This window comes from Dasypus novemcinctus, chromosome 10 (assembly GCF_030445035.2).
Source record: "Dasypus novemcinctus isolate mDasNov1 chromosome 10, mDasNov1.1.hap2, whole genome shotgun sequence".
Classification (NCBI taxonomy): Eukaryota; Metazoa; Chordata; class Mammalia; order Cingulata; family Dasypodidae; genus Dasypus; species Dasypus novemcinctus.
In genome coordinates this window covers 94,010,732-94,025,591 of record NC_080682.1, presented here as the reverse complement: position 1 = coordinate 94,025,591, position 14,860 = coordinate 94,010,732, and the positions used below count along the sequence as shown (strand labels likewise).

Genomic DNA, 14,860 nt, shown 5'->3' with positions numbered 1-14,860 from the left:
TTCCCATCCCAAAAAGTCCTGCTATGTTCTCTAATGGGGTGACAAGCATCTCTAAGGCCCATAGATAGTGCCTAATAAAAGAAAGCAGACCAATACACCAAGACTTCAACATTAATGCTATAACAATGAACCTTATTCTTATAAAATTAAAACTTAATCTAAAAAATATCAATTTACCAAGTGTTGCCTCCTAAAAACCTTGTTACTCCAATGTGGCCTCTTTCTAAACCAAACTCAACAAATAAACTCACTACCTTTCACCCAGCAAGGGATATGACTCACAGGGATGAGCCTCCATGGCACAAAGGGAATAATACCAAGCACCAACCAGCTCTGCATTTGGAAAAAGACTGACCAAAAGGGGGAAACATTAAATATGAAAGAATTTTTAATGGCTAGAGATTTAAAAGTTAGTTGGGTGGTCATTCCAGACATTATACTTATACACATCTCAGGTGTATCTCAGGAAACAAAGCTTCAAACAGGGGTGATTTTGAGGGCTCTAGAAACATCTAGACACTAGAGGCAGGACATACAATCCCATGAAATCAGCACCCCATTGGTAGGCCTTACCTGGAAATATATGATAAGCTATTTCCCCAGTGTAACTAAGTTAGATTCATTTACAATTTCCACACACATGACATCTGTAACCCTTTTATTTGAACCTATTATTAACACTATGCCTATTAAATATGTGTCTCAGAGACTGAAATCTTTTGTCTCTTTACATGCCAGTTGAACCCTGAATCTCAGCAGTGTTGCAACCAACATCTACTCTCCAGTTCCCTAGACTCACCCAGGACAACTAACAAAATGATTTTGATGGACAGTGCCCATCCCAAAAAGGAAAGAGTATCTACAACTGCAAGCAAAACAGTTCCTTCTACCCGTCTCAGAAGATCTAAGCTCCTTCCAAATCTCAAACAAATCTGGCATCACCATCCCCAAAACCTCAAGATTGAGGAATGAACAAACATAAGGGATAAATGAAACTGTGGGCCAAACAGACATTATTATTGCAGTAACAGATGAACTTGTAACATTCATATAATGATAATGGTTTCCAGAGGTTATGAGGGAAGGAGTGTAGATAGGTAGAATCTAGGGCATTTTTCAGGCATGGAATTGTTCTTCATGATAATGCAATGACGGATACAGGCCATTATATATTTTGTCAAAACCTATAAATTGTATGGTACCAAGCATAAACCATAATGTAAACTATAGACCATGGCAAGTAGCAATGTTTCCTTATCAGTTCATCAAATGTAACAACCTAATGAGAGATGTTATTAATAGGGAAAAGTGTGTGAGGGGGAGGAGTGGGCTATATAAGAATCCCCTCTATTTTCAATGCAATTTTTCTGTAATCTAAAACTGCTTTAAAAATAAAGTTTTTCAAAAGAAATAGGAAAAAAAAAAACACACAAAAAACCTGTGCATCCACTCATCTTTCAAAAGTTTATCACACTATCATTGCCTCTCCTGATTAATTTCCTATGATTCTGTTTCAAATGAACTTTTTAACCCTGGTGTCATTAGGAAAGTTTCATTCTGAATGTCTCTTTCAGTGGCTGAGACCTAAGTTTGTACTTAAGTTGTCTCCAAACCTAAGTTTGTACTTAAGTTTCAACTCCAAACCTAAAAGCTTTGTCACAGGACACATTTCAAAAAGTAATTAAATTTATATTCCTGTAATTTATGACACCCTCAGCTAATAACATCCTTTAATATTCATTTAAAATATGTATATTTTACATAGCCTTTTGGATTTCAGGATTGTAGGTATGGGTTATAAAGGTATATTTGCTTTTTTAATAACTTCATTATAATGGAAAACCACACTGTGCTCATAGTACACTAAAATCTCTGAAAGCTTTTTAAAGGAGTTGTAATTCTAGTGTCTATTAGAGAGCATAGTACATAGCTCATGTTCAATAAATAATTGTTGACCAAATGAATGGTGAATCATGTAATCATTTATTTGTAGCAGAATTCAGAGATTTATCTTCTTTCGTGAGCTGTCCAATATCATATAGTCTCTTCATGATTACTGTTTATCATTTATACAACTCCACGCCTTACACCAATCATATTATAGGGAGAAATGTATAAAATGATGAGGTTGGAAAAAAAGCTTTATTTGCCTCTGCAAACAAAAATGTGCATACGGCACTGCACACAGAAAAGTTCATATAGTATAACTGTAAAATTCAAAGAATTTTCACAAACTGAGCTGTGTCCAGCTTCCAAAACCTGAAATAATATCCCTTAAAGCCACTTCTAGTGACTATCCTCAAATTAACTGCCTTCCTGAATTATAATAGGATAGATTAGTTTTGCTTTTTTTTGTATGTTATATAAATGGAATCACAGAAAGTTTGTGATTTATTGTTTTGTTCCACACCAAGTTTGTTAGACACCCATGTTTTTGCTGTGTTTATGCATGGTCATTCATCCTCATTGTTGTATGATATTCATTATATAAACAAAATATAATTTATCTTCCAGTTCTTTTGTAGGTATTTGAATAATTTGGAGTTTTTGGAAATTGCAAATGATGCTGGCTGGCATGAACATTCTAGTACAAGTCTTTGGTGAATATAAACACTTATTTCTGCAGAATATGTACCAAAGACTGGATTACTGGTCTGTGAGATCTGCTTTTACTCAGCATTAGTAGATATTGCCAAATATATACATAGTTTTTGAAGTGCTGTACCAGTTTAAACTTCCTCAGGAGTGGATGAGATTTCCATTTGTTTTACCTCATCACCAACAAATGATATTGGTAGTCTTTTTTTTTTTATTTTAGACATTCTGGTTAGTGTATAATCATACTGCATTATGATTGTAACTTCCATCTTCTTGATGATTAATGAAATTGAATACTCTTCATATATTTATTGGCCATTTAAATCCATTTGCATGAAGTATTTCTTCAAACTGTATTTTTAAAATTTATTTGTAGTACTTTATATATTCTGTAAATGAACTCTTTTGTTGGCTATATGTTTTAAGAATCCAAATAGACTCTGAAGCTTTTCTCTTTACACTATTCAATGATGTCTTTTGATAACCTGCATTCTTTACATATACATTGTATATCAGTTTGGTTGTATCTCTTTAAGGCATCTTATATTTGTAAATGTTCATTATCTCTTTAAAGCCAATTTGAGAGAGATCATTTTAAAAGGAAAATCTGAACTATATTTTATTTACTATATTAACTTTTAGAATAGTTTTCAAAAAATATTTGAATCTTTTGATTGGTAGCTACAATACATAATTAATAATCATTTTGGTTGATTGCAATAATGTTCATTAAAATGACATAAACCAGAAATTAATGATTATTGTTGTTGCTCCCCAATTTTTTTATTATAGTTTTATAAATATCTGCAAATCCTCTTAATTTTCAATCTGAAATGGGTTTCATATATATCTACTATGTTCTTTGTTTTCTTAATTTTAGCTGCTAGCATCTCTTTCTGGAACTACCCCGATACTACTTCCTAGTTTTATTGTTCCTCTCTTAGTCCACTCATAATATATTTTATATACAGAAACTATACTTATAATTTGTAAACATCAATGAAATCATGACACTTCCTTTTTGAAAACCATTCAATATTGCCCCATAGCTCTTTGGATAGATATTCACACTCTTTCCATGGTGAGCAGGATGTGTTGTGACCTGGACTCCTCTTCCTACTTTAGCTTCTCCTTTCAGCAATCTCCCTCTTTGTGTCACCACTTTTTCTGTAAGGTTTCATGGTCAATCCCACATGAGTCCTCTATACATAATACTTTCTGCTAAGAAATTTCTTAGCCCTGGTTGATTAGTTAATTTATAACTATTTATATTTATATCCATTCTCAGATCTTAACTGAAGTGACACTTCCTCAGAGAAATTTTTGTTTATCTCAGTCTGGATGTGCTCTCGAGAGGACAAATCTCAAAGCAGATTTTTTTTCCCTCCACTTTATTATTAATAGGAGTTACTTAAAATTTGAATTTATTGGATTTTTTGATTCCTAATCAATTGCAGTCTACACGAGGGCCTGGATTATGTCTGCTTGCATATATTAACATCATTTTTGCTTAGATAGTGTCTGTCTCCTAGTAATGCCTTACAATTCAGCCAAGTAGTTGAGTAAATATAACTGCTACTACCATGAAAATAGACAGACACATTTAAATTCCTTATTTTCTTTCTGATAATAACCTATTATAACATAAGATTTATAAAAATAATTTATGCAAAATATAAGGAAATATAGAAATAAACTGGAATTGGGGAGATTATCAGTATGATCCCAATGAATCAATAAATAAAGTAAATAACAAGTGAAATTATTTATATATACATTTTTAAAATCTGAATTAAAAAGACCAGTAAACACTGGGAATTATTTGCAAAATAAATTACACTGTATTGTTCACATATAATGAGATCCTACAAATTATGAACAGGTTGATAGGAAAATGAGCCATAGGTATATCCAACAAGTCCAAAAGGACACAAGCAAATGGCTACAACAAACTTAAAATAGTTTTCTTTATGTAACAATAAAAATTATACTGAATATACAAAAACTACAATATCTGACTGCATTTCATCTTTCTGATATATCAGCACTCAGAAAGACAACACAGGATGAAAAGAATCCAATCAACCCATGAAACAAACCATGGACAATCTATGAATTCAAGGAACGTTTTCTATAAGGATTCATAAATGGCATTACATCATTTAGAGAAACAGATGCCACACCAGGAAATTTTGCTATATATTGAAATTCCATTCAGAAAAATCATATACTTCCACCAAGGTCTATGGGCAATCACCCATATCAGAGTTTAATTTCCACATTTGTGTTGAGAAAAAAGGCGGAAGAAGCTATATTGAATTTGTTTGGTCTTAATGCTATAGATGATAGGATTCATTAAAGGAGGGAAGAGGAAGCAGACATAGCTCATGATAATTTGGACCACCCGTGGCACATTCTTCCCAAACCGGGGGATGAATGAAATACCAATCACAGTGACATAGAAGATCAAGATACAACCAATGTGGGAGATACAAGTTTTGAAGGCTTTGGCTCTCTCTTCACCAGAGGTGATGCTCATGACAGTGTGAAAAATTAGGATGTAGGAGAAAAAGATGATCAGAGAGTCAAGGTAGATAGTTAAAGAGATCGTAACCACAGGGTACAGGTTATTGAAAGTTATATCTGCACAAGCCAATTTCATGACTTCTTGGTGAAGGCAGAAAGCATGGGAGAGAATATGGGAATGGCAATACGGAAATGAAAAAAGACGCATGATTACAGGCATGATGCATATAAAACCCCTCATAAATGCCCCCACCCCTAATGCTAACACTCGAGTACTGGTGAGAATGGTAGTGTATCTCAAGGGATTGCAGATAGCATTAAAACGGTCATAGGCCATGGCAAGCAAAATACCTGATTCTACAGTAGAAAGGGAGTGGATGAAGTACGCCTGGATGAAGCAGGCTGTGTGGTTTATTTCTCTGTGATTCAACAATAAGACCCCCATTATAGTAGGCATCGTGGTCAGGGTCACCATGAGGTCTGTGCCTGCTAGCATGGCCAAGAAATAATACATGGGCTCATGGAGACTGTAGTCATGCTTGATAAGGTAGAGGAGGGTGCCATTGCCGAGAAACAGAGAGATGTAGACTGCAAAGAAAGGAATGGAGATCCAGTGATGAGCTGCCTCCAGGCTTGGGAAACCAGTCAGCAGAAAGGGGGCAGCACTCATATTGGACCACATAATGGACCCACAGATGGAGAGAAGTTTCCTGGAATTTATGAGCCAAGGAATCCAGTTTTTTCAGTGCAGAGATACCATAGTAGCCTCAATCACAATCTTTGTATTTGTGGATAATTAGTAGGTATGATAAGCTTTGAATCTGCAGCTATTTACCTGCAGAAGAAGAGTAGAGATTTGTAAGCTACACTAGAGATGAATGATAATGGTTTTTTCCTAACTGGAAGAAAATAATTAAAAGTTTCTAAATTTTTTTTAAAAATCTTCATTTTTTAAAGCATCAGGCCCTACTATTGTGTGTATGCAAAAAATATTTATATCAAATGATAACAAGAACATAAGGATTAATAAGAACAAGTGGATAATATCCTTGCTCAGTTGCTTTCTTGTGATGGCTGATTTCCTCAGACACATTTAATTTTGATTTTGATATTGTATTTCACATCATGATAAAGACATTTTCATTTGAAAACCTTTTTTTGATACCTTGTGAAAATTAAATTTTGGTCTTTTGTGGGATTCAACAAATATCATCATCATTTCCAACTGCTTTACATATCAACTGTTAACAATTTTCTAGAGCCTGGCTATGGAAGTGTGGCCCACAGTCCAACCTCACGTAGCAAACGTGGGACAGGTTAGTGTGACACTTTAGACTCCACTTCTGTCCTGCTCAACAAAAATTCACATTTTAACACAATCCATGTGTGATTCATGTACATAGTGACATTTGAAAGGCACTATTTATTTTAAGCATTTCATCTCTATTCCTTTCTTGGAAAGAAAAACTTTTTAATTCTTACACATGGTTTCCTCATTTCCTCCAGATCTCCTCAAAAACTTTATTTTTTCATTACACCTTTGCCATTCAAGCATCGTCTGTCTTGCCTCTTGTCTTTTGCAAAATGATTTGATAGGGAGCGGAGGTGACTCAAGTGATTAGGCACGGGAGGCCGCTGGTTAGCTTCCCAGTGCCTCTTAAAGAAAAAAAGATTGGCATAGGTGGGAAATAAGTAAATAATATCTTTTAAAAAATGATTTGACAGAATTGAATTCTCATACTTCTCTCTGTCTCAACCTCTCTCTCTGGTTCTCCAACACTTAATTCCCGAGGGAGGTTGCCACTATTGACTAGCCAAATTTCAATGCGCCCACAGGCCAAGGAAGTCAGTCACTTCCATTGTTTCCATTTTCTCGGGAGCTCCAATCTGAAATTTAAAGTCTCTTTACCTGCTCTGCTGCAGACTTAATTTAAATGTAAATTCAGAAGTCTGAAAGCAGGTCACAAGCACTGATGCAACTCTCCTTCCTAAAATTGCCTAGTATAACAAATAGACAGGAGTCAGAATAATTTTCAAAGAATCAAACTCGTGTGAGGAGTTGCTCTGAGGTTACATCTCTATGAGCATGATGTTCATTGAGACACAAAACACTGAGATGAGGACTTCCCCTTAATATTAAAGGACAAATCTAATGGGTACATTTAAGCAATTCTGATTATTTCACAAATGCTGTTTTATTTCTATAGGTTCAAAATCAAAGGGAAGCAACTTATAAGAGGAAGAGAAAGGCAGTTTGAGGAGGTAGATGAAAAGTGGTATCTTCTGAAAGGCGAAAATAGCAGAAAGACATAGGCCTTTACGTACAATAAGCAAAGAAATTCATAATACTAAACTAGGAATCTAAATTATATAGACTGCAAAATTCAGATTGTTCTTCAAGTTTTCCTTGAAAATTAATTAGGTTCTTTCAGAGCTTGGTAATAAAAACTTTAAGCCAAAAATGTGCTTTTGCAAGTTTTATGATCAACCAAATGCTAGAGAAATACAAAGGCCACATTTCCCTCCACAGCATGGTTTGGATCAGAAAAATATGAAAATGAGAAGGCTAAGGAAGATCAAATTTTATAAAAAGCAAGTCATATCCTGGACCTTTTGATACAAAGCCTAAATACAAACAAACACTTTGCCAGGACTAAGAGAAGATTCTGATATTTATCCAGAAACAGGTGTGTGAGGCTTCTATGAGTAAAATATATTGTCATCAAATAGAGATCATTTATCATTCCTTAGAGCTAGAAGCATACTGCACACATCCTTGCTTAACCTAAATTACACAGCAAAAATTCCATTAAGAGCACTTGACTATGTATGGGTTTATTTATTGACATGTAATCATAAAATTACTTCAGGAGTACAAGGACTGGTTTGACTGAATAAATGTGAGTAAATGTAGTACAGTGAATGTCTCAAAATTGATAGACAGGTTCCAACTCAGAACACACAATTTTTAATGAATTCCTAAACATTGTAGAATCTTGACTTACCAATATCTGATGAATTCCTTTAAAGGACACTTCATACACAAAGTTATAAACAGCCTTTAGAAGTACCATTCCTAAGTGTCATCTGGGACTGTGGGAAAGATTATTCTTTCAAACAAGCAGAGATATTACTGAGAACATGCTACATGACCTTCAGTTTTATTTTTTACAGGAAATCATAATAATTACAATTCTTGTACTGAAGAAGCTCACAATGTACACTGAAAATTTAGAATTGAGTTAATGATGACTCATTCTAGGCATCCTATTAACCCGATTTTCAGGTGACTTTTTCTAGATTATGGGATTCCTAGCTGTTATAACATCCTTCTCCCACCCACCTATGCATGTAACAATCCATGAAAAATGCCCAGTGTACGCAGTCTGGGAGCATAACGTGTCTCCTAATGCCCATGCAGGAAAGAAGGGAGAGAGGAAACTTGGGTGTGTGAGGAAACACAGGGTAGGAAAGTTATCTGGGCCTCAGGAGAAAATACTAAATCATCATAGAGTGAAATGTAGAATGGACAGTTACATCTTCTCTTCCTTGTTTGCTCTTGTAAATGCATTACATTCCTCCAAATGAGAAGGAGAATATTGGGGCCAAGGCCATGGTTTTAGATTTGTTTCTTACTGAGTACTATTGCCAACAACCCATGTCCTTTCCAAAGACATATTATGAGAGGAAAAAATATATGTAATATAAATACACATATCATTTCCAAGTCTATTAAAATTTCATAAATCCATAAACATCTTGCCAGAAAAATGGACAAGAGGTCTCAATGTCACATTTAGTACAGAGCATTCAAACTTATCCTTATGCCTATTAATGGGTCTCAGATTAGAAACTCACCCAATCCACATCTCATCGCTGGAATATTTGATGACTTAGGCAAGATGTTTCCTTCTCAAAGCCTCTGAAGAGGCCCCAGTAGAGGAGCTTATATATGTGGAAATCACCTCCCCAGAGTTTCACCTTCCCAGTCTCCCAGGAGACTCTTTAATCTCTCCAAACTTTCTCTTCTTTCTGGGCAGAGCAGGGACACTCCAGCAATGTTTCTGGCCTTTCAGATGTTTACTCAGTGATGGGACAGGGAAACTGAAAACTCAAATGCCAACAGTGGTGAAGATGCCTAGACTTGATTAGGTGACTCTCAAAATCCTTGATATCAGGGTGTAGGAAATTCATGCATGTCCTTCCCAATATTGAGGGTAGATCAGGTGTTTTCAAGGGTCTTATATGCTTATGAATTCCAATTGCATTTTTGTCTTTTTTTGTTTAATTGGGGAAATTATTTCTGATCCGAAGGAACTTCAGTTAATCTCTTAATAACCATGTGAATCATGCCATTCTTTTTTTGTCTTAAATTACTGTGTGTATTTTCATTTTGTGCCAAGTTAGGGTGTGGGACGTGGCATGTTTATTAACAGAATGTAAAATGTAATGGGAACTGGAAAGACAATATTACCATGAAAATCCATAGCACTATCATTATAGCATGAATAGTAGTGCTCCCAGGGAAGCACATAGAAGGTATTCCTGGGATCAGGGAAATCTTCACACTGAAAGTGACATTTAAGCTGAAAATTGAAAAATGAGAAGGGTAGGAATATGTAAGCTATAGGTGGGTTAGGATAGTAGTTCCTGAGAGAGGGAAAGACATGACTAGGTTGAGGGAGAAAGGAAAATACATGAATTTGAATAAAACAGAATCTTAATATTGCTAGGACAACAAAACACGAGAGAAATCAGTTTCTAAGCACATATGATTTTACAAATCATGTGTGTGAAGTAAGGGGAAAGAGTAACTGTCAGATAATCATTGTTACAGTTTACTTTGGGTGTAATATGAGAAAGACATTTGAAAGGGGGACCAGTGAGTGAAGAAGGTATGGGGACACTGTGATCTGATGGGACTGTGATTACGTGTTGCCAGTAAGATTGAGTAGAAGTGACTGGAAACCAAAGTCTATGATTTAGAAAGAATAGAAGTTTGTAATTGACTGAATGTGCTAGATTCAATACACAGATATCTGTAATTCTGATTTTAGCTCAGTCGAGGATAGTTCCATTCTACTAACATAGGAATCATGTGCAGAATTACGTTTTCATTTATCAATAGTTATTTGTTAATTAACTGTTTTGAAGTCAGCATTGTTTTACATACTGGATTTAGAAAAGAGCAATAAAATCTATTCAGTTTTGGACATTACAAGTCTGAATATTCAGGAAGGGATATCTCCTAGAGAATTATGTATGTAGGCCTTAAATTTAAACTTAAACAATTATAAGTAGAAAAGACTTAGAAATAATTAGTAATCAGGATTTTAATCCAATTCAATTCAATCGGATTAGAAAATTTGAAATAAATTACCTAAATTAACTAAGAGCATTGGCTCTGGAGCCAGTCTGCTTGAGTGTAAATCTAACTTTGTATTTTAAAGATTCACTATCTTTACTTACTCAAACTCCCCCATCTAGAAAATGGATGTGATAAGCAGTGCTAAAAGGATTGTTGTAATTAAACAAATAAGAATTATGGTCAGAATTAAATGAGTGAATTGATCTAAATGTCTATTGAAAGTTTTGTTTTATGTTGTGTTCTCAGAAGGGTATAGAAGAATGAAATGTCTAGGTTGGATTGACAATGAGCAAAGGAACATAGGATTATGGCTTGAGAGTCTCTATCTGAAAAATAAAATCCACCTGGGATTTGAAGGCAAATGAAGAGAAGAGAATCTAATTGAAAAGATCAGTGGGCTGGAGGTCCCAATGCTGTAGGAAAGATATATTGTGAGTAACTGAGTGAGAAAGCCTAAGGAGTATGAGAATTTCCAAAGGCTATTTGAAACACTATATAATTATCAACTGTATTTTTCACTATATGAAAAAAATCATAAAGAGAGTTCTCAATCCCCCATGCGTTGAGCACTTTTCTCTCTTAACTCTTTGAGTGTTGTTAGGTCAAAATATTGAGGTCTTCATCTTCGCCAATAATGATAATATTAATATAATTAATAGAATAATTATATTAATATAATTAATATATTAATAATTAATAGAGCAATGCACTCACTCTCAAATTCTTGCAAGATTCTTACAAAAGGCATTTTGTTATTGCTAGTTGATAGATGATATAACTGAGTTTCAGTGATTAAGTAATTTATTCAAGATCACTTAATTATAAGTTAAGGATGAAGGAGTAGAGCTGCTTTTTTCTTCAAAGTTTGCATTCCCTTTACCATACAATGCCAATTAGTTTTTTAAAATAAATTTTGTTTTCTAAGAAAAACTTGGCAAAAATAATTTTATTGTATGAAAAGTATGCAAATTATATCATTTTAGACTTTTAAAATGTAATATGATTTTCTTTATATAATAGTATCTACTCTATCCATCGTATCTAGGAAAGCTTATGAAAAAGGTATAAATTGCAAAAGTTAGAATGTCATTTTTTTATATAACAAGATAATATGCTTATAATTATTGATTGTTTACTATATATCTATTATTATCTTCTTACATTCATCAACTGTTTTGCCTTATTCGTTTTTTAAACACATCAATTTATTGATCCATATTAATAAAGCATACAATTCATCCAAAGTGTACAATCAATGGTATTTGGTATATTGACATGGTTGTGTGTTAATCACTTCAATCATAATTTGAGCATTTTCATTATTTCAATAACAATAATAAACAAAAAATAAACAAATAAGAAAATTCCTTACCTCTCAATCGTTGTATGCTTTCCCTTCTGTATATAACTGGTGTTTCTGGCTATTTGATCCAAAGTGTATAATTAGTGGCTTTTAGTATAATCACAATGTTATGCATTCATCATCTCAAAAATTTGAGAACAATTTCATTACACAAAAAAGATTCCACACCCCTTAGCATTCCTTCCTCAGATCTATATAACCACTAATCTCATTTCATTTTTATAAATTGATTTATATTTACATTTCATATAAACGGAATCATACAACATGTACTACTCTGCATCTGGTCTCCTTCACTAAGTATAATGTTGTGCTTTTTTTGTCTGATATTAACTTTCATAGTATTAACTTACATTTGTTCAGCTTTAAAAAATGTCTTATATATGCAATTCTACTCATATTTCACATAATTATATTTCACATAATATATGCAGTTCATAATAAGGCAGTCATGCAGTTTTGTCCTTTTGTATCTGGCTTGCATCACTCAAAATAATGTCCTCCGGGTTCATCCATGTTGGCACATGTTTCACAACTTCATTTCTCTTTACTGCTGCATAATATTCCATCATGTATATATGCCACAATTTGTTTATCCATTAATCACTTTATGGACACCTGGGTTGTTTTCCGCTTTTGGCTATCGCGAATAACACTGCTATGAACATCAGTGTGTAGATGTCTATTTGTGTCACTGCCCTCAGTTCTTCTGGGTATGTACCAAGCAATGGTATTGCCAGGTCCCACGGCAAGTCTATATTCAACTTTCTTTGTAAATGACTAATAGTTCTTCACAGTGGCTGTACCATTCTACATTCCCAACAACAGGGAATAATGTTCCTATCTCTCCACGATCTCTCTAACATTTACAGTTTTTCTGACTTATTAATAGCGGCCAGTCTAATAGGTGTGAAATGATATCTTATTGAATTTTTGATTTGCACTTCCCTAATTATTAGTGACATTGAGCTTTTTTAATATGTTTCTTTGCCATTTTTATTTCTTTTTGGCTAATTGTCTTTTCAGTCTTTTGCCCGTTTTTTAAATCAGATACTTTGCCTTTTTATTGATGATTTGTATGACCTCCTTATATCATGTATATTAAACCCTTATCTGGGAAGCAGACTTGGCCCAGTTGTTAGAACGTCTGTCTACCACATGGGAGGTCCGCAGTTCAAACCCTGGGCCTCCTTGACCCATGTGGAGCTGGCCCATGCACAGTGCTGATGCGTGCAAAGAGTGCCGTGTCACACAGGGGTGTCCCCATGTAGGGGAGCCCCAAACTCAAGGAGTGCACCCCATAAGGAGAGCTGCCCAACGCAAAAAAAAGTTCAGCCTGCTCAGGAATGGTGCCGCACACATGGAGAGCTGACACAGCAAGATGACACAACAAAAAGAAACACAGATTCCCCTTGCCGCTGACAATAACAGAAGCAGACAAAGAAGAACATGCAGCAAATAGACACAGAGAACAGACAACTGGGAGGGGGAGAGAAATTAAAAAACAAAACAAAACAAAAAATCCCTTATCAGATATATGATTGCCAAATATTTTCTCCCATTGAGGCAGCTGTCTTGTCACCATTTGACAAAGTCTTTTGAGGTGCAAAAGCATAGAATTTTGAGGAGGTCCCATTTACCTGTTTTGTTTTGGGGTTTTTTGTCATTGCTTTGGGCTTAAGTTTTAAGAAAATACTTCCTATCACAAGACCTTGGAGATGTTTTCCTACATTTTATTCTAAGGGATTTATAGTTATTGTTTTTATATTTAAATCCTTGATCCATTTTGAGTTAACTTTTGTGTAAGATGTGAGATAGGGGTCTTCTTTCTTTCTTTTGGGTATGGGTATTCAGTTATCCAAGTACCATTTGCTGAATAGACTATTCTGGCCCTGCTGGATGGGCTTAACAGCCTTGTCAAAAATCAATTGACTGTAGCTGTGAGGGTCAATTTCTGAGCTCTTCATTCAGTTTCATTAGTTAATTTGTCTTTCCTAATGCCAGTACCATGCTGTTTTCACCACTGTAGCTAAGTAGTATGCTTTAAAGTCAGGAAGTCCTCCAACTTTGTTTTTCTTTTTAAAGATATTTTTGCCTGTATGGGGTTCCTTGACCTTCCAAATAAATTTGATTATAATTTTTTAATTTCTGCAATAAAGGCGGTTGTGATTTTATTGGGGTTGTGTTGAATCTGTAAATCAGTTTGGGTAGAATTGACATCTTAACAACATTTAGACTTCCAATCCATTAGCACAGAATGTTCTTCCATTTATATAAGAATATTTTGGTTTCTTTTAGTAATGTTTTGTAGTTTTCTGAATACAGATCCTTTATGCCCTTGTTTGAGTTTATTCCTAAAAATCTGATAGTTTTAGTCACTATTACAAATGGAGTTTTTTTTCTGATTTCCTTCTCAGATTGCACATTAGTAGTGCATAGAAACACTATTGATTTTTGCATATTAACTTAGTAGCCCTTCACTTTGCTGAACTCATCTATTAATTCTAGCAGTTTTGTGGTAGGTTTTTCAGAATTTTCTGGATATAGGATCATTTCATCAGCAAATAGTGAAAGTTTTACTTCTTCCTTTCCTATTTGGGTGCCCTTTATTTGTTTTTCTGGACTAATTGCTCTAGCTAGAACTTCTAAGGCAATATTGAATAATAATGTTGACAGTGGGCATTCTTGTCTTGTTCTTGATCTCAGTTCCAGTGATTACCATTGAGTACAATACTAGCTAAGGTTTTTCATATATGCACTTTACTGTATTGAAAAAAATTCCTTCTATTCTTAATTTTGGAGTTTTTATCAGGAATGGTGCTGTATTTTGTCAAATGCCTTTTCTACATCAATCGAGAGGATCTTATGATTTTTCTTCTTCAATTTATCAAAGTGGTTTATGACACTAATTGATTTTTGTGTCTTCTACCACCCTTGCATACCTGTGATAAAATCCATTTGATCATGGTGTATAGGTCTTTAATGTGCTTTTGGATTCTGCATGC

The 14,860-nt window shown here is 34.4% G+C and overlaps 1 protein-coding gene across 1 annotated transcript; it reads right to left on the bottom strand.

Moving 5' to 3' along the window:
- Positions 1 to 4,867: 4,867 nt before the first annotated feature.
- LOC101431577 (olfactory receptor 51B2-like) lies at positions 4,868 to 5,806 on the bottom strand. The gene has a single exon (XM_004447524.2). The coding sequence runs from the start codon at positions 5,804 to 5,806 to the stop codon at positions 4,868 to 4,870; it is 939 nt and encodes a 312-aa protein (XP_004447581.2).
- Positions 5,807 to 14,860: the final 9,054 nt, after the last annotated feature.